Source organism: Apodemus sylvaticus, chromosome 9 (assembly GCF_947179515.1).
Source record: "Apodemus sylvaticus chromosome 9, mApoSyl1.1, whole genome shotgun sequence".
NCBI classification, from domain to species: Eukaryota; Metazoa; Chordata; class Mammalia; order Rodentia; family Muridae; genus Apodemus; species Apodemus sylvaticus.
In genome coordinates, this window is record NC_067480.1 from 53,412,429 (window position 1) to 53,434,143 (window position 21,715).

Below are 21,715 nucleotides of genomic sequence, written 5' to 3' on the forward strand. Positions count from 1 at the left end.
AAGCTTTTATGTTGATGCTGGGGATCCAAACTCAGGCCTTCATGTTTACATAACAAACTCGTAACCCTTATCCCTTCTTTAAATGAGATCTTTTCCAGTTTCTCTGTCTTGCAGGACACTAACTTTTATAAATACACCCCTCCCACGTCTAGAAAGTTGGCTCAGTTGTTAAGAGCACTTGCTGCTCTTGAAGATGGTCTGGTTTCTTAGCACCTACATGGTGGCTTGCAACCATCCATAACTCCAGTTCTTCTGATTTCTTCAGACTCCAGGCATGTATGTGGTGCCCATGCATACACACATGCAAAACACTCATACAAAAAGTAAAATAAACAAATCTAAAAATTAAAAACAAATACCCTCAACCCTTTTGTAACAAGAGTGCTCTGATGTTTTATCATGACTGGATTCAGTTAAGAATTCTTGGCTGAACTATAGTACTTGTACTGGCTGGTTCTGTGTGTCAACTTCATAACAAACTGGAGTTATCACAGAGAAAGGAGCCTCCCTTGAGGAAAGGCCTCCATGAGATACAGCTGTAAGGCATTTTCTCCATTAGTGATCATGGGTGAGAAGGCCCATTGTGGGTGCTGCCATCCCTGAGCTGGTAGTCTTGGGTTCTATAGAGAGCAGGCTGAGCAAGGCAGGGGAAGCAAGCCAGTAACATCCCTCCATGGCCTCTGCATCAGCTCTTGCTTCCTGACCTGCTTGAGTTCCAGTCCTGACTTCTTTTAGTGATGAACAGCAGTGTGGAAGTGTAAGCTCAATAAACCCTTTCCTCCCCAACTTGCTTCTTGGTGATGATGTTTTGTGCAGAAATAGAAACCCTGACTAAATAGTACTATAATAAAGTGATCCTGCATCCATTTCTATGTATCACAATGTTTATTTGACAATCATTAACCTGGTAATTTTGATGGCTTGATCAAGGTATTTTTCAATTTCCCCCACTTATAATTACTATTCATTTGTTTGTTTATGGTTTTTCAAGACAGGGTTTTTCTGTGTAACAGCCCTGCTTCTGCCTCCAAGAGCTAAATTAAAGGCATGTGTTATGCTGCTGTTGTCTATTTCTTGAGTTAGGATTTCTCTTATTTCCCATACTAGACTTGAATACATGACCTCAAGTGACCCTCCTTCATTGGCCTCCAGAATGAGGCCAAATCAATATAAAAATAATATATTTTTATTCTCTCTCTCTCTGTCTCTCTGTCTGTCTGTCTGTCTGTCTCTCTCTCTCTCTCATTATTATTGTTTTATTTTGTTTTTCAGACAGGGTCTCACTGTGTAGCCCTGGCTGGCCTAGAACTTGCTATATAAACCACATTGGCCTCATTCATCTGCTTCTACCATTTGATCACACTCATTTGATATTACCAAATTCCCTTCCTTAAGTGGATATTAGATTTTTTTTTGTTTGTTTGCTGAGATATGGTCTTTTTATGTAGTCCAGACTGGCCAAGAACTCACCAGGTAGCTTAGGCTGTCTTGAATTTACAATCCTATTGCCTCAGCCTCTGGTGTTCTGAGATTACAAGTGCACACCATCATGCCAGACAAAGGGAACACTGTATCTTGATTCAGACTTAGTTGGTAATAAACACACCAATGCTGTGCTGGTGCTGTACTTTGGAGATGTTAGAGAAAATTTTACTAACCTTGAATGTTTATCTATTTATATTTTCAAAACTTCTAGGACTAAGAATTATAAAGAAATTACTGTAAATACTTACTGAGTGGTGTTGTATCAGGAGGTGGAAAGTTCTCAGTAAAGTTGACATTACACAAATCTGTACTACAGCAGCAAAAACGGTACGTTCCGTTCTGAATTGAGGGTGGGGTGGTAGTGACTACACATTCTTCATAGTGACACTCTTGGGGATCGCCAATGTGAGACCAACATCCTACAGATCAATATTAAGTTAGGAAACAATACAGTAAGTAAAACAACAAAACATGAAGTAACTGCAGTCATATAAAACTAATACAATCATAAAGACCTAAATGAGTATTGTAAAGGACACCACAGACATGTCACAGGGAAAAGCAACCAACAAAAACAATTATGATTAACTGCACCATAATTATAAGAATTATTGAAGAAACAGCAAAGTCCAACTATTTTAGATTTAAATTGTCGTCAACTTTAAAATAATAATGCAATCATAACAAAGACTCAGTGTCAGTCACTCTCATACAATTCTATAATCAATGTTTGTATGATGGTAATTTTGGAAAAACATAGCAATTTTAATGAAGAGCCTTTAAAATAATCATAATTTCCTTTATGATCTATTAATTCTACATTGAAGAATCTACTTTAAAAAAGGAAAAAAGAAAAAGAAAAAGCAATCAGACACACCTTTTATATATGTTTGAAGTTTTTCACTCCCAGACAATGCATTTCAGTGAAAACCTTAGAACAGCATAGTGTTCAAAGCATGTAAGTGAACCGTGATGCACACAACACACACACAGAACTATGGCGCTGAGGTACACATGTCTCCAGAGTGCACTTATAATAACAAGGGGGGGTGAAATTATTATATAACATTATCCTAATTTTAAAAGAAGACTGGTACTCATATAAATATTAAAGTACATGGAAAATATGCCTAAAGAGAACAAATCAATATAAAAATAATATATTTTTAAGAGAACTGAGTTGTTCTTGAGTTGAACTTGGCTTTTCTGAATATTTTTTTCCAAACTCATTCACAAATATTAACTTGCAAATAGAAAGATGTTATTAAAACACACTAAAAGGCCAGGCATGGTGGGGCATAACTTTAGTGTCAGCACTTGGGAAGCAAAAAAAGGCAGATCTCTGTGAGTTCCAGGCCAAGCTGATCTACAGTGAAACCCTATTTCAGCAAAGCAAGCAAGCAAACAAACAAATTAGAGTAAAAGTACACTTTATTTTATGAATTTGGAACTTGTGGGTGAATATATAGATATATTTATGTGTTTATCTTCTTATTTACTACTTTTCTGGATAGGATTTTAATCTACCTACATGTCTTTTCTAGATAAGTTCCAATTGTATGAAAACAACGCTGAAGATAGAGCCCTGTGGCAGAGAGCTTGCCTGTGTACATGACATTCTGGGTCTGATTCTCAGCCCCAAAGGGGGGAAAAACACTAAGCAATTTAAAGGAGGAAAAAAAAGTATTACTTGGGGACTGGAAAGATGGCTCAGCTGTTAAGAGCACCCACTGTTCTTCCACAGGGTCCAAGCTAAAATCCCAGTACCCAAATGGCAGCTCACAACTGTCTGTAACTCCCAAGACCTGATTCTCTCACACAGAGATAGATACATGCAGGAAAAACACCAATACACATAAAAAAGGTAAATAATTCTTTAAGAAAAATATTACTTGCCTTGTTTCACAAGATTGATGTCCCCTTTTGATTTCTCCCACAGACCGTAACAGGTGCTCCCCTTGGAGCACAGTATTGTCCCGTTCTCGTGAGAGATCCGGCTCTCTCCTACCCCAAGGTCTTGCTGGTATGGGTCTTTAAATGCACACAGCCGTTCTTGATTCTGGGAAGCTGAACAAAAGAACAAAGAATACAATGATAAATTTCTTTGCTAATACTATTGATTATAATAATCTTTAAGATTTCATTTAATAATATACGATAGTCTAATTTGAGTAAGATTATAAATTTTTCTGCTAAATCCTTCAAATTTACTTATCGAATAAATTTTTAATTTTGTTTTCCCAATAATTTTCTGTTTCAAGATTTATCTTTATTTTGTGTGTGTGTGTGTGTGTGTGTGTGTGTGTCCGCACGCGCGCTCAGAGGTGTTGAATGTTCCTGTAGCTGGAGTTAAGGTGACTGAGCTGCCAGGCATGGTTGCTGTGAACTGAACTTAGGTCCTCTGGAAGAGCAGTACCCTTGCTTTTAACTACTGAACCATCTCTTATCCACGCCCACCAGCAATGCCCTTTTGGACATTAATTTTTATATCCAAGCAATAAGAAATTAAAGAAAAGATGGGCGATGGGCGCACACGCCTTTAATCCCAGGCAGGCGGATTTCTGAGTTCAAGGCCAGCCTAGTCTACAGAGTGAGTTCCAGAACAGCCAGGGCTACACAAAGAAACCCTGTCTCAAAAAAACAAACAAACAAAAAGAATTTAAAGAAAATATATTCCCTGATGACAGACTCCTTTTACACATATAATTCCTTCACTCTTTCTACCATTAAATATTTTTGCTGTTTTAAAAAAAATACTATCTTCAACAGAGCATGGTGGTATATAGCTTTAATCCCCACAGGGGGGTGGGAAGGGAGGCAGAGGCTGGTGGATGTCTGTAACTTCCAGGCTAGCCTGGTCTACATAGTGACTTCCAGAACAGAGGCTGGTGGATGTCTATAAGTTCCAGGCCAGCCTGGTCTACATAGTAACTTCCAGAACAGCAGAGTTACAAGGTACAAGGTAAGACCCTATCTCAAAAGAAAAAGGAAAAGAAAGAAAAGAAAGGGGAAAAAAGAAAAAGAGAGAAATACTATGTTCTAAACTAGACTTTAAAGCCAACACATAGGCCAGGCATTGTGTTGCATATCTTGCAACACTTGGGAGGCAGAGGCAAGTAGATCTGGGTTACAAACCAGCCTGGTCTACAAAGCTAGCTCCAGAGTTCCAGCCAGAGCTAAAGAGACCTTGCATTAAAAAAATGAACAAACAAAAACAAAAACCCTAAGAGCCCAAGAATTCTGAGGGAAAAAAAAAGATTTTATGTTGTTTAAAGTAGCCAGATGAAATGTTCAATAGCTTTTCAAGGAACCTAATTGTTCCTTAATTTAATGCCAACCTGACTTTCTTCATACGTATTATGGAATTTAGCTGATTTTTAGTATTTGCCATGTAACTATTAACGAACATTGATTAACACTGATTAACAAACACTAACCAGCATTATGAAAATACCAAAGAAATAAAGGATTATCAAAAACCAACATCTGATATTTATGCAGTTTTTTAAAATAGACTTTCCTAATATGTTTGAGTAGCAAAGATAATCACTAAACATAATCAATACTTTCTTATGACCTTCTGAATCAGTTCTTTATCTGAAGTGTGTATAGAACTGGAATAGCATAATTCAGGAATACTTTAGCAATGCATATTATTTATTAAATTAATGTTTCTGGATGTAACAAAGAATCCTAGAAGAGGAATGACAGGTTTGATGACTCTGTCTACCCAGTATATATAAATAGACCTGCCACATTTATTGCTATGCAAAGTACTTTCAAAGTATGAGGCCAAGTAAACAGAATGTTTACAAGTAGGTATTTAGAGTTGCAGTTATCAAATTTTGTAATATAATTTATTCAGACAAACCAAACCAGATAATAATCAATGAAAAAGAAATGTGGCTTGATACATATATTTTAAAACTACTTTAAAATATCCTAAGAAATACTCACTAATATTAACTAAAGAGCAACACACACACACACACACACACACACACACACGTATGTATTTCACTAGCAATTAGAAAATATAAGCTAGAAGTCAGTGCTACTGGCATGGTGGCACAACTGTTCCCTTCAGATAAACATCACATTTTAAGAAGAAAGGACATCAGGAATAAGGATTCTGTTTAAAATTATAGCAATTGCTCACAAAATGAGAATTCAGACTCCCTATCGGTCCTTCATATCTTTTTTTTTTTTATCATTTTTAGGTTTATTAGCAGTACAGGCCCAGAAGTCCTTCATATCTTTCATGAAAAATCAGTACACTAAAGAAGGGAAGTCCGTGTTATCAGACTGCTAAAAGCCAAGAAAAGGAAAATCAATTTGCAGCTCAAACAAGAGTTCTAAGGCATCCAGGAACCTGAGAAGGAATGCAATGAGACTTGAAAGTGGGATAAATGTTGTTTCCATGAACAGTATTCTTCTCTCAGGGGAGTACAGCGACTGAAGGTCAGTAGCAGCCTAGCACAGAAAAATGACACCTCAACTAAACACGATCCCGCTCCTTGAACACTGCAAGCATTTCCACTGAAAGAATACGGAGGTAAAAACAAACAAACATTCCAAGCAATGACTTAACCCCAGATGTTGAAGTCCTAATGCAAAAACACAAGAAACGTGAAAAATCAAGGCAACATAACTCCTCCAAAAATTAGTAATTCCATAGCAATGGCTTCTAAGGCTTCTCAAACTACTCCACAGAACAGAAATGGAAGCAACACTACCAAACTCTTTATTTAAAATCAAAAACAAAAAGGAAGAAAATTACTGACCAATCTCCCTGCTAAGCACAAATCAAACATTTTCAATAAAATATCTACAAACAGAATTGAAAAGCACACCAGGAAAAAAAAGATCACTCACCATGATCAAGTTGGCTTTGTAGCAGAGAGGAAAGGATGGTTTAAGATATGTAAGTCAATATAAGCAACAATCAATGGTCTCAAGCAGAAAAATAATAATTTTATCTCAACTGATGTAAAAGAGTTTTGACAATACCAACATCCCTTCACAAAAACCCGGAAAAGACTAGAGATGCAAAAAATATAATTCATGGGACTAGAGAGATGGCTCACTGGTTAAGGGCAACTGACTGCTCTTCCAAAGGTTCTGAGTTCAAATCCCAGCAACCACATGGTGGCTCACAACCATCCATAAAGAGATCTGACTCCTTCTTCTGGTGTGTCTAAAGACAGCTACAGTGTATTTATATACTTATATATAATAAATATATACATCTTTAAAATATAACTTATAAAACATATATATGAAGCCGGGCGGTGGTGGTGCACACCTGTAATCCCAGCACTCTGGGAGGCAGAGACAGGTAGATTTCTGAGTTCGATGCCAGCCTGGTCTACAGAGTGAGTTCCAGGACAGCCAGGGCTACACAGAGAAACCCTGTCTCTAAAAACCAAAAAAAAAAAAAACCACACACACATATATGGCAAACCTAGAGCCAACATTAATTAGGCTAACTAGTAAAAACTCAAAAGCATTTCCACTAAAACCAAAACAAGATATGGACATTCAGTTTTTTCTTCACTTTTTTGAAACGAGAGAGAGAGAGAGAGAGAGAGAGAGAGAGAGAGAGAGAGAGAGAGAGAGAGAGAGAAGAGAAGAGAAGAGAAGAGAAGAGAAGAGAAGAGAAGAGAAGAGAAGAGAAGAGAAGAGAAGAGAAGAGAAGAGAGGAAGTGTGTGTGTGTGTATATGTGTGTGTGTGTTGGAGGTCAGAAAATTCAATGAGATCATGTGTATCCTGAGATCAAACTCAGATCATCAGACTTGGAGACAAGTACCTACACCCACTGACCATCTTGCAGGACTAAGTAACCATCTTCTCCTTCTTTCTTTCTTTCTTCCTTTCTCCTCTCCTTTCCTTTGTTCCTATCCTTTCCTTTTTTCTTTTCCTTTCCTTTTCTGAGATAGGATCTCACTGTGTATCCCTGGGTAGCCTGGAACTTCTCTATGGTTGGGGATAGATAACCTTGAACTCCACCTGCTTCTGCCTTCCCAGTGCTGGGATTAAAGGCAAGTACCAGCACACCTAGCTCACTTGACCATAAGAATACTGCTTGATATCTCAGCTAGAGTAATGAGCTAAGAGAAGGGACTGGAATACAAACAGAAAATGAAAAGGTCTAAACACCCTTTGCAAATACTATTCTACAGTTCTTATATGAAGAAATGTTGAAGAAATGTTAAACCTCCTAGCTATTAGACATTAGGCAAATTAAAACTACATTTAGATTACATCTCACCAAAAAGGTATAGTTTAAAAAACAAAAGCTAAAGCTGGGGCAGTGGTGGCGTACGCCTTTAATCCCAGCACTTGGGAGGCAGAGGCAGGCGGATTTCTGAGTTTGAGACCAGCCTGGTCTACAGACTAAGTGAGTTCCAGGACAGCCAGGGCTACACAGAGAAACCCTGTCTTGGAAAAAAACAAACAAAAACAAAAACAAAAGCTGATGAGAACCCTTCCTTACACAGCTTCTAAGAATATAAAGACATCTAGTAACTATGTAAATCAGTATGGATGTTTGTAATATACATACATCCAACAACAGATGTAGTACATGTTACAGCCCAGCTATTCCACTACTGAGTATTTATACCAAGGATCCCAAGTCAACATATCACAGGGATATTTGCAGGTCAGTATTTTTGAAGCACACTTACAAGAGCTAAGTTATAGAACCAACATAGAGATTTATTTTCAGCTAAGAAGAAGAAAGTTATGTCACTTAAAGGAAAATAGATGAAACTGGATATAATCAAATTAAGTGAATTAAGAGCTGGTGGCACACACCTTTAATCCCAATACCTGGATGGAAGAGACAGATGAATGTCTGTGTTCTAGGGGAGACTGGTCTACAGAGGGAATTCAAAACAATTTGGGATGTATGAGACCTGTCTCACAATAATAATAATAATAATAATAATAATAATAAAGTATTATTATCATCATCATCATCATTATTATTATTATTATTATTAAAAAAGAAAAGAAAAACTACCTGGGAGATGGCTCAATGAGAGAAGTGTTTGTCCTGCAAGCATGGGTGTCTGTTCACCCAGAAACCATGTGAATCTGGAAGTAGTACACACCTGTAATCCCAGGGCTCTTTCAGCAAGACAGAAGGCAGAACCTGGTATATACTGCAGCAAATAACAAAGATTTCTGTGGCGCATGGCTTTAATTACAGCTTTGGGGAGGCAGAGGCAGGCAGACCTCTCTGATCAAGGTCAGCCAGGGCTACAGAGCAAGCTCTAGGCCAACCAAAGCAACATAGTGAGCACCTGTCTCAAAGAAGGAGAAGGAAGAGGAGGAAGAATTCACTTATAGAAGTTTATAAGGGACACAATGCATAAAAACAGAACTCCCTGGAGTTTTTGAAAACAGAATTATTTATTCTAGAAAATTATAAGGCCATTCTATAGTTGAGAATCTCAAATGTAATTGGTGGCTTTATCCCAAGCACACAAAGCTAGAATCAACCTTCAAATATCTATCTTATCAAGTTATGGAAGCTTAAACAATTTCAATAATTTTTAAATATAAGACTTAAAATCCTTCCAATTTAAAAAGAAAAAAAGGGGGAAACTTAAAAACTCTTGATTTTAACTTAAAAAAGGGGGGAACTTAAAAATCTCTTGACAAAATTCAACTCCTACTTACACCAAATAAGGGATGATAAATACAGTATGCAAAATAGCTTTGCAGTGGAAGAACTATCCTTTCCCAAATCCCATCCCATCCACACATGACTAAGGAAGAGAAGACATTTATGTTATGGCTTCTGACCTTTGACAGATACAGTAAAAGGGCAATGAGATTCCTCAGTATGTAAAGGTTCTTGTCACCAAGCCTAATGACCTGAGTTTGATCTCTGGAATCCACACTGTTGAAGAAGAGAAACTGTATATTGTCCTCTGTCCTCTACACATGCACCATGATACATGTGAACACATACACACATGCACATATGCTTACTCATGCATGCAACACACAAATAAATAGTAAACTATTTTTAAGGATATAGGAAAAATGAAATATTTATAGCAGATGGAAAGGGGTGTGGGTCTTCTGCTCTTTATCATTAGGTAGACAACTAAATTCAGCCCTTTTTTTGTTTGTTTGGTTGTTTTTTTTTTTTTTTTTTTTTTTGAGACAAGGTTTTACTATGTAGCCCAAGTTAGTTTCAAACTCAGGATTGCAAATGCAAAGTCTAGTTAATTCTAATTCTCTGTTTCTTGTTCAAAACTTACATATTTTCTTGGTTCTCCATCCTGAAATTACATTGTGTTTGTGTGTAACAGAGGTAGGGAGGAGAGAGGGAAAGAGGGGGATGGATGGATGGATGGATAAGGCAGACAGACAGACTGACTGACTGATTGATTATGGTCACTTGATTTTCAAATGTAAAGATTAATTTCTGTTCCTTTTTCCAAACTGGGAAGAATGAACTAACTATAAATGCATACATATTTCTCTTCAGCTTTTTTAAAAAAAATGAACAAACATGTCATGTATTCAAGTAATCTTCTCTTTTAATTGTATTCTTTTGTTTTGTTTTGTTTTGCTTTGCTTTTTCGAGACAGGGTTTCTCTGTATAGCCCTGGCTGTTCTGGAACTCACTCTGTAGACCAGGCTGGCCTCGAACTCAGAAATCTGCCTGCCTCTGCCTCCCAAGTGCTGGGATAAAAGGCGTGCGCCACCACCACCTGGCTTTCTAATTGTTTTTGGTTTTTTGGATTTGGTTCCCCCCCCCCCCCAAACAGGGTTTCTCTGTATAGCCCTGGCTGTCCTGGAACTCACTCAGTAGACCAGGCTGGCCTTGAACTCAGAAATCTGCCTGCCTCTGCCTCCCAGAGTGCTGGGATTACAAGCGTGCGCCACCACCACCCGGCTCTAATTGTATTCTTAAAAAGATTTATTTATTTATGAATAGGAGTATGTTGTAGTTGTTGTCAGACACACCAGAAGAGGTCGTCAGATCCCATTACAGATGGTTGTAAGCCATCATGCAGTGGCTGGGATTTGAACTCAGGACCTCTGGAAGAGTAGTCAGTGCTCTTACCTGCTAAGCCATCTCTCCAACCCCTTTTATTGTACTTTTTGATACTCAATGGTATCTTTTCAATAAAAAAAAAAAGAATTTGAAAGTAAAATATATGTATAAAATGCCATAATTTAACTCCTCACTTTGGATGCTATTTTTTAAATTAATTGTAAAATTTATGGTCTTTTGTAAAAGCATGGTCTTTTTTTCTGAGAAAGAAAATAACACTATAATTCATATACTGTTTTCATTCCTGTTTCTCTTCTCTGGAGATGGCACTCATTCTTTAGCTGTATGCTTTCTAAAATCAGCACATATACTAAGCTGGCCTCAAACTCACAGACATCTACCTGCTGGTCTCTCAAGTGCTAGGATTAAAGGCATGCATCACTATGGCTTGATAAAAAAAAAAAATTGTTTTCATTATTTTTTGGTTTTTCAAAACAGGGTTTCCCTGTGTAGTCTTGGCTGTCCTAGAACTTGCTCTATAGACCAGGCTGGCCTTGAATTTATAGAGATCTTCCTACCTCAGCCTCCTAAGCACTGGGATTAAAGGTGTGTGAGTCACCATCCTGTGGCCTAAATTATTTTCCTAATAGCATGAACATTCTAGTGCCAAAAAATTTAAACACTAGATTTTTTTCTTAGCTTTGTTTAATTTCAATTAATTCTCAAATACAAAGCCAACTTTTAGAAATACTAGGCACAGCAGACAGATGGTGTCTGTAGCTCCAGCTACTCAGAAAGCTGAGAACAGATGACTTGAGCCCAAGAATTCAAGACCAGACTGGCAACACATCCAAACATGGAGTTAATAAGCAAAGATTCTATATGCTGCTGTATCTTTCATGATATAGTTTTTATTGGTTTACTTAACAGATACAAAAGCAGAAATGTAGGCATGAGCTGCCTGGTGGTAACTGGGAGGATGCTTAATCAACAGGCATGCAGCCACAACACTAGCCACGCAGGAAAGTCAGAGTAGCGTTTACATAATCAATGAGGAAGACTTGAAACAAGGAGGAAAAAAGGAGGCTTTCAACAAAGACAAATAAACAATCTTGGGTTTGCCCACAGGACATCTTATTTGGTCTAACCTTTTCAGAAGATCCTAGACGTTTTCTGTCTCCAAAGTCTGGCATCCATAAATCTAAAATTCTAGAACTTATACATAATTATTGAGAAACATTTTTCAAATTAATTCTACAAAACATTTTTAGAATTCAGAAATAGCCAACTTATATACTGAGAAGATTTAGGAGGCAAAAACATTACAGTAATAACTAACAGTTTACTCATCAGCAGATGAAAACTGGGTGTCTTAGTCAGGGTTTCTATTCCTGCACAAACATCATGACCAAGAAGCAAGTTGGGGAGAAAAGGTTTATTCAGCTTACACTTCCACGTTGCAGTTCATCACTAAAGGAAGTCAGGACAGGACATCAAGCAGGTCAGGAAGCAGGAGCTGATGCAGAGACCATGGAGAGATGTTTCTTATTGGCTTAATTCCCCTGGCTTGCTCAGCCTGCTGCTCTCTTATAGAACCCAAGAATACCAGCCCAGGGACAGCCTCACCCACAAAGGGCCCTCCCACCTTGATCACTAATTGAGAAAATGCCCTACAGCTGGATCTCATGGAGGCACTTCCCCAACTGAAACTCCTTTCTCTGTGAAAAGTCCAGCCTGTGTCAAGTTGACACACAAAACCAACCAGTACACTGGGGAACAAAATGCAGAAGAACTCTGGTTTAAAGAATGCAAAATAAAATGAAGCTGTCTTAGTAAAATGAAATATAGACATAAAGAAGTGACTACTACTCTGAACGTCTGCTAAATTCACTGTGAGTCAAGTGAATTTCCCTGAAAGACAGCAACCCTTTGAAGCCCAGGCTAGCCTGGAACATACTGTGTAGCCCAGGCTGATCCTGGCATCACAGTTCCAGATCTAAGCCTGAATGTGGGGAGTGCAGGCATAAGCCACAACACCCGGGTTATCTTTTTCTTTTCAATCTTCACTGCCATTCTATGTCTAAACAATCCGAAAGTCTCACAACACTTATCCTCCAGTAGTTGTAATATATTTATCTGTACTGAAGAAGTCTAAGCATCTTATCTCTGCCCTGGAACATAGTTCAGGGACTAATTCTGGGTATGCTTATGTGCTTGGCTTCTGTTTATCTAAGTGTCAAAATGAACTATCTAAAATAAACAGCACAAAAACCTTGCAGGCATAGGGCAAATAACTGAATAACTGAAACGATATCCTTTTCCCAGAACACATGCCTAAGTACAGAGTAGCACTCCAGTAATAGCCCTGTTATAAAAACATGAAGGAAAGAGTGTATTTTCCAGTGTGTGTGTGAGTGTGAGTGTGTGTGTGTGTGTGTGTGTGAGAGAGAGAGAGAGAGAGAGAGAGAGAGAGAGCGGAACTCCAGAGGTTGATGATTGATGTCATCTTCAATCACTGTCCACTTTATTTTTTGGACAATCTCACCAAGTAGATGAGGCTAGCTAGCCAGCATTCAGGAAGCCCCCCGTCTGCCTCTCCAGCACAGAATTGCTATTCCATCTTTTTTATTAATATGAGTACTAGGGATCCAAACTCGACTTCTCACACTTACATAGCAACCATTGGCAAACTGAGTCATCTTCTCAACCTCACAAATATTTCTTTAAAAAATTTATTTTTATTTCTTATGCATTTTTTTCCTACATGCCTGGTACCCTTGATGGCCAGAAGAGAGCCCCAAATCCCTTGGAACTGGAGTTACAAGTGGCTGTGAGCCACCATGTAATTACCAGGAACTGAACCCGTGGTCTCTGCAAGAGTACAAATGCTCTTGACCCTGAGCCATGGTCCTGTACTTTGTAAACAAGTTTCTATGTAATCACACCTTAAGCTTTATTGTGCACCTGGAACTAAAATGATTGTTGCCTGGAAACCTGGAATGGAAATGATTATTGCTTGGAAACTTTTTCCCAAATTGAACTGTGTTTTAAATATTCTGACAATGAGCCACCTGGCATTAGACTCCCAGAATCTGAAAGGTTGATGAAGTCAATCTGAACCTTTCCTCCTCCTCTCCTTGCAGGCTCATGTCTCTTCCTGGAAACCTGCAGCGCTGCCCTCAGTGGGAGCACTCCTAAACATCCCAAACACAAATTCCATAAGTTAGCCAATGGCCAACTAGAAATGCAGGGCTCTCTAAGAACAGCAGCCTTAGGTCTGTTATTAACTTTCTCTGTACAAATTCCTAAAGCAACTGAAAGTTAACTAACACACATGCACAAATCACAAATCAGTTTGACTAAAAGTCAGTTAATTTCAGCTCTCTTAAACCAAACAAACAAACAACAACAACAAAAAATCATTGTTCTTTCTAATCCAGAGCAAGAACAGAAAGAAAAGAAAGGCAGATAAGACCATCCCATGCCTTTAAGAGGCTTTCTATCCTGGGACTGGCAATATCATCCATTAAAGAGTCAAATGTTTATTAAGTGCCTATTATGTGACAGCAGTATTCTAAACCTGGACTGTAGTGTGGATAAGGCAGTGTTATTCTCTCAAAGTGCTTGTACCCTAGTGATATAAATAGACAATAATGTATAAATAAATATGTTTATATGAAGGCTTTGAATGGCTCAGTGTTTCTACCACACTGCAATGAATGATCACTCTATGTTGAAAGGTGTGTATATGTTACGTAACTTCCATTACTGACACAATCTATCTAGCTGGCACGCTCTGGGGATGCACCTGTCTCTGCCTTCCCCCAGTGTTAGGCTGACCAAATCTTTTACATGATCACTGGTAATTTGAACTCAGGTCCTCATGCCTACACAGGAAGTTTACACAAATGATCCATCCATTTCCTCAGCTCAGGAATGGCCATTCTTATAAGCTACTCCTGAAAGAGGAGGAAGTTTTAGAATATAATAGAAATATGCTCTGTCTATATAATAATATTCCTTGGGAAATACAAAATAAAACATTTTAAATATCTTCAAATACTGCTTTGAATTACAAAAAATATATTTGTTGGGAATAAGTCATGTTTGGTTCAGAAGAGAAAAGAGAAGATACTAAAAGATTAGCATTACTATTTTTCTATGTGGAATAATATAAATACTACTCAATGTTGATTTGATGTCAAGAATATATGACCATTTGGGGTGAAGAGGACCTGAGGTCCTTGCAGAACACTTGGGTTCAATTCCCAGCATACACACAGTGGCTCACAACCACTTGTAATTTCAGTTCCAGGGGATCCAATGACTTCCACAGGCTTATGAATATATGTGGGGCACATTCATATACTCAGATACACATATACACATTAAATAAATAAATATTTTTAAAAGATCATCCAAGCCAGGCAGTGGTGGCGCATGCCTGTAATCCCAGCACTCTGGGAGGCAGAGGCAGGCGGATTTCTGAGTTCGAGGCCACCCTGGTCTACCGAGTGAGTTCCAGGACAGCCAGGGCTATACAGAGAAAACCTGTCTCGAAAAACCAAATCCAAGAAACCAAAAACCAAAAACCAAAAAAAAAAAAAAAAAAAAAAAAAAAGATCCTCCAACAATCTAATGATTAAAATGTTCATCAATCAAAAAAAAAAAAAAAAAAAAAAAGGGCCAGGCAGTGGTGGCACACACCTGTAATCCCAGCACTCTGAGAGGGAGAGGCTGAGGCAGGTGGATTTCTGAGTTCGAGGCCAGCCTGGTCTACAGAGTGAGTTCCAGGACAGCCAGGGCTATACAGAGAAACCCTGTCTCGAAAAACCAAATTCAAAAAACCAAAAAAAAAAAAAAAAAAAAAATGTTCATCAACTATGGATCAGAAAGTAACTTCTGAATCTGAGAGAATGCAACAATGAAAAACCCACAACTAATACCAAATTCATAGGTGGGAAAACAGGAACAAGAAAAGACATTAGCTCCCTAAATTCTACTGAACACTATGTGAGAAAAGTCTACGAAAACTAAAAACAAAGGCATAAGAGACCAAGTCTGAAAAGAAATAAGCAAGACATTTAATTGCAGGTAACATGATCTTGCACATAACAATTCCTAAGGACTCTTTTAAAAATAAATTAGAGCTAATAAGTGAATTCAGCAATGTTCCAGGATATAAGATCACTAAATAAAAATCAACTGTATCTCTACCCACAAGCAGTGCATATTCCAAAAGAAATGAGTGCAAGATTCATACACTGAAAACTAAGAACATTATTGAAAAAAAATTAAAGCTCTCAGCAGACATTTTACTTGTACAGAATGTCAGGACAGTGCTGTGGGTGGCAAAATTCCCAAACTTATCTGCTTATTCAATGCAAATCCTGTCAAACAGTAGTTGCCTTTTTTGTAACAACTAGTAACTGGCTTTTAAATTTTATATTGATATTCAAAGCACCTTGAACAGCTAAAATAATCTGACCAAAAGATTTTAAAAAATGATGATTTCTCTATCCTGCTTTCAAATCCTACTATAAATCATCAAATGAGAACAGTGTGGTATTGTCATGAAGAAAAATACATCTGTAGAACTGAAATTGGCCATTCAGATGTACGTGGTAAATTAACAGGTTTTCTAATTTAGAGACAAGGTCTCACTGTGTATCCCAGGCTGGCCTTGAGTTTATGATACTCATTCCTTGTCCTCCTAAGTGCTAAGTAAGAGGCATGTAGCACCATCTCCAATTTAACAAACTTATGTTTAAGACAATACCAAGACAATTTAATAAGGAAAAAGACCCTAACCTTTCTAACAAATGGTGTTGCAACTGGATAACCACATGCAAAACAATCAAGTTGATACCTCCTAGTTTCAAGTTATTAACAAAAATTAACTAAAACAACTCAAAGAATGTAAAATTCTATACAATCCTCAGGGAAAAAAGCATAGGCCCAGCACATCTTTGCGAGCATGGATTATGAAACAATATTCTAACCACTGCAGGAAAGGCATAAAACGGAAAGCAGAGTAGAAAAACTGTGCTTTGCTGGGAAGTGGTGGTACATGTCTTTAATCCCAGCACATGAGAGGCAGAGAGGCAGGAGGATCTCTTTGAGTTTGAGGTCAGTCTGGTCTACAGAGCAAGTTCTAGGACAGCCAGGGCTACACAGAGCCTCAAAAATACAAAAAAAGAAAAACTGCTTTATCAAAATCTGTAAGTCCCATGCTTCAAAGTATACCACCCAGAAAATAAAGGTGGTTGACAGAACGCAGGGGGTCCTAACGGGGAACTGGTATCCATCATATAAAAGGAGCTAACACTTAAAACATATAGGCCAGCAATTTTACTTCTAGGAATATACCCAATAAAAATTTGCACGTAGCCATTAATAACAATATTATTCATAATGTTGAAAGGTGGAAAGAACCAAGTATCTATCAAGTAATGATATTTAAAATGAATTAAAAAATGAAATGGGGTCAAGGATAAGGCTCAACAAGGAGGTGCTTGCTGAGAAGCATAAGGACTTGGCTCAGATCTCTAGCACCCATGTGAAAAGCTGGGTGTGGTAACCTGCACCTGAACTTCATGGGTAAGAGATGGAGAGAGCAGAACCTTGGCCAGCCAGTCTAGTCAATTAGTGAGCTGTCTCAAAAATAAGGTGGAGAGGGCTGGAGAGATGGCTCAGTGGTCAAGAGCACTGGCAGCTTTCCAAAGGTCATGAGTTCAATTCCCAGCAACCACATGGTGGCTCACAACCATCTGTAATGGGATCCAATATCCTTTTCTGGTGTGTCTGAAGACAGTAACAGTGTACTCATACATCAAATAAATAAATCTTTATTTTAAAACTTAATAAGGAGATAAGAATGGATCAATTCGCATTCTTCTGCATGCTGACCTCCAGTTGAACCAGCACCATTTGTTGAAAAGGCTATCTTTTTTCCATTGGATGTTTTCAGCTCCTTTGTCGAAGATCAAGTGACCATAGGTGTGTGGATTCATTTCTGGGTCTTCAATTCTATTCCATTGGTCCACTTGCCTGTCACTGTGCCAATACCATGCAGTTTTTAACACTATTGCTCTGTAGTATTGCTTGAGGTCTGGGATACTGATTCCCCCAGAAGTTCTTTTATTGTTGAGAATAGTTTTAGCTATCCTGGGTTTTTTGTTATTCCAGATGAATTTGTGAATTGCTTTTTCTAATTCTGTGAAGAACTGAGTTGGGATTTTTGATAGGGATTGCGTTGAATCTGTAGATTGCTTTTGGCAAGATGGCCATTTTAACTATATTAATCCTGCCAATCCACAAGCATGGACGATTTTTCCATTTTCTGAGGTCTTCTTCGATTTCCTTCTTCAGAGACCTTAAGTTCTTGTATAGATCTTTCACTTATTTGGTTAGAGTCACACCAAGATAATTTATATTGTTTGTGGCTATTGTGAAGGGTGTCATTTTCCTAACTTCTTTCTCAGCCTGATTATCCTTTGAGTATAGGAAGGCAACTGATTTGCTTGAGTTGATTTTATAACGAGCCACTTTGCTCAAGTTGTTTATCAGCTGTAGGAGTTCTCTGGTGGAGGTTTTCGGGTCACTTAAGTAGACTATCATGTAATCTACAAATAGTGATAGTTTGACTTCTTCCTTTCCAATTTGTATCCCTTTGACCTTCTTATGTTGTCTAGTTTCCCTAGCTAGTACCTCAAGTACTATATTGAAAAGATGTGGAGAGAGGGGTCAGCCTTGTCTAGTCCCTGATTTTAGTGGGATTGCTTCAAGTTTTGGCCACTTGATCTTCCACAAAGGAGCTGAAAACATCCAGTGGAAAAAAGATAGCCTTTTTAACAAATGGTGCTGGTTCAACTGGAGGTCAGCATGCAGAAGAATGTGAATTGATCCATTTTTATCTCCTTGTACTAAGCTCAACTCCAAGTGGATCAATGACCTCCACGTAAAACCAGACACACTGAAACTAACAGAAAAGAAACTGGGGAAAACCTTTGAGGACATGGGCACAGGGGAAAAGTTCCTCAACAGAACACCAATACTTATGCTCTAAGATCAAGAATTGACAAATGGGACCTCATAAAATTACAAAGTTTCTGTAAGGCAAAGGACACTGTCAAAAGAACAAAACTGCAACCAACAAATTGGGAAAAGATTTCCACCAACCCTACATCTGATAGAGGGCTAATAACCAATATATACAAAGAACTCAAGAAGTTAGACCCCAGGTTAATAAGGTTTACTTAATAACCTTATTAAAAAATGGGGTACAGATCTAAACAAAGAATTTTCACCTGAAGAAATTCGGATGGCCAAGAAGCACCTTAAGAAATGCTCAACATCATTAGTCATTAGGGAAATGCAAATCAAAACAACCCTGAGATTTCACCTCACACCAGTCAGAATGGCTAAGGTTAAAAACTCAGGAGACAGCAGATGTTGGCGAGGGTGTGGAGAAAGGAACACTCCTCCACTGCTGGTGGGGTTGTAAGATGGTACAACCACTCTGAAATCAGTCTGGCAGTTCCTCAGAAAACTGGACACAACACTTCTGGAGGACCCTGCTATACCTCTCCTGAGCATATAACCAAAGGATTCCCCGGCATGCAATAAAGACACATGTTCCATTATGTTCATAGCAGCCTTATTTATAATAGCCACAAGCTGGAAAGAACCCAGATGTCCCTCAATGGAGGAATGGATACAGAAAATATGGTATATTTACACAATGGAATACTACTCCGCAATTAAAAACAATGAATTCATGAAATTTTTAGGCAAATGGTTTGATCTGGAAAATATCATCCTAAGTGAGGTAACCCAATCACAAAAGAATACACATGGAATGCAATCTCTGATAAGTGGATATTAATTAGCCCAGAAGCTCTGAATACCCAAGGCACAATTAACATAACAAATGACTCCCATGAAGAAGTAAGGAGAGGGTCCTGATCCTGGAAAGGCTTGATCTAGCATTGGAGGGGAGTATCAGGACAGAGAAAAAAGAGAGAGGTGATTGGAGAATGGGTGGAGAGAAGGTTTATGGGACATATGGGGAGGGGGAAACTGGGAAAGGGGAAATCATTTGGAATGTAAACAAAGAATATAGAAAATAAAAATATATAATAAAAAATTTAATCAAAAATTAAAAATAATATAAATAAATAAATAATTAATTAATAAGGTGGAGAATGAGAGAAAAACACTCAGTGTTAACCTCTGACCTCCATACATGCACACTACACATACATGCAGACACACACACACACATGCACACTTAATACTACAAAATGAAAAAATCATAGCCAGGTGGTGGTGGCAGCGGCGCACGCCTGTAATCCCAGCACTTTGAGAAGCAGAGGCAGGCAGATTTCTAAGTTCGAGGCCAACCTGGTCTACAGGGTGAGTCCCAGGACAGCCAGGGCTGTTTTTCAAGAAACCCTGTCTCGAAAAAACCAAATCAAAAAAAAACAAAACAAAAAACAAACAAACAAACAAAAAAACCAAAAATAATCATGAATGTATGTCCAGTGAAATAAGCCACTCACAAAAAACAAATATTACTTGAGTAAATTTCTATGAAATGTGCAGAATGAGAAATTCATAAAGATAAAACTAGTTAGTGATTATCAGGAGTTAAGGAATGAATAAACTTTTAATAATGGGTCCAAGACTTTTTGTGATGTAAAAATATTTTAAAGTTACTTGTAGTAATAGTAGTGTAACTGTGAATATACTAAAAATGCTTAATTCTTTTGAAAAATTTGTTTTATTTTATGTGTATGAGTGTTTTGCCTGCATGTATGTCTGTGAACCACTTGTGTAACTGGTGCCCACAGAGGCCAGAAGAGGACATCAGTTCCCATATAACTGGAGTAACACATGGTTGTGAGCTGTCACATAGGTACTGGACTGAACCAGGTCTTCCAATGGGCAGCTAACGCTCTTAACCACTGAACCATCTCTCCAGTCCCATATTGAATTCTTTAGGCTAAATAAATTTCATACTTATGTATATTATACCTCAATAGAGATGGTACGGAAAGGGAATATAGCTGGTTGTAGTGGTGTACACCTGTAATTCCAGTACGCTGGAGGCTGAGGATGTTCAAGAGTTCTGAAGCCAGACAAGAAGAGAAAAAGAAGGGGTGTGTATATATGTGAATGAATTTTTTTTTAAATAGAATCTAGTTATATTTTACTTACAACAACTGAAAATTACAGATATGAACAATCAAGCTCAAATTCCAGAAAATTTAAGGTTTTTGACAAAAAAGAGCTCCAAAACAGATACTAATTGACATTCTATTTGAATAATATGGAAAAAATTACAGAAATAAGGAGGGAAAAGTGTAAATTTAACCCTATTCCAATTTCAAGATAAATACATTATAAAGTCCTGCTGTTAACCAGTTTGTACTGAAGTTATTTTCAGTACAAACAAAGAATGTTTACAAAATGTAAAACTGTTTTCCAAGAATGGGACCATAAATAAGGTGGAGAGGGCTGGAGAGATTATAAAATACTATTAAAAAATAACCAGAAATAAAATTTCCAAAAAAGTAAGAATTCATCTTAATGCAACATTCCTAATGTGATCTACTCAAACGTTCTCAGGAACAAGGAGTTCACTAACCTAAGAGGTGCCAAGTGTATTCTAACTTTAAGGCCTAGATAAAAAGATTTTTTTTAAAAATAAAGATAAACTGATTTATTGTATGTAAAAATAGTCAGTTTACCTTTATCATTGTCAGTAGTTAAATTAGATCAATATACGAAATGTTTTTTTGAATTACAACTAGTGGATAATATATTAGATATAAATAAAAATATACCGATATCATTTTTGAGTACTTGGTAACTTTCCTATATCATTAAATGATCCAGCTACATCTTGATTTTCTCTTCCCTAGCCTAGTAATCAACCATTTCACCATGGTGTTTTTGTTTTTGTTTTTGTTTGTTTTACTTGGAAAATATTACAAGAAATCAAGATCTGAGCAGTACTATGTGTGCCATAAGTTCTAGACCCTCACAGTGAGGAAGGTTAAGAAACCTGCTCTCATTATCCACACACTATTTTTATTTATTTGTTAATGCAAGTACATAGGAACAATTCAAAATTGCTGACTAACTCATTCCTCTGATGAAGAAACTAACCAAGCACATAATGTTTATGTGTACTTCATCTT

General features: G+C 37.6%; 1 protein-coding gene across 2 annotated transcripts in view; it reads right to left on the reverse strand.

Moving 5' to 3' along the window:
• Nucleotides 1–21,715, reverse strand: part of Bmpr2 (bone morphogenetic protein receptor type 2) — a 114,996-nt gene that overhangs the window by 59,480 nt on the left and 33,801 nt on the right. For both annotated transcript variants that reach the window (XM_052192234.1, XM_052192232.1), the window contains exons 2-3: nt 3,382–3,552; nt 1,734–1,904 (exon numbers count right to left, since the gene is read on the reverse strand). In XM_052192234.1, the coding sequence (XP_052048194.1) occupies nt 1,734–1,904; nt 3,382–3,552 (342 nt within the window). The remainder of the gene's footprint in view (nt 1–1,733; nt 1,905–3,381; nt 3,553–21,715) is intronic.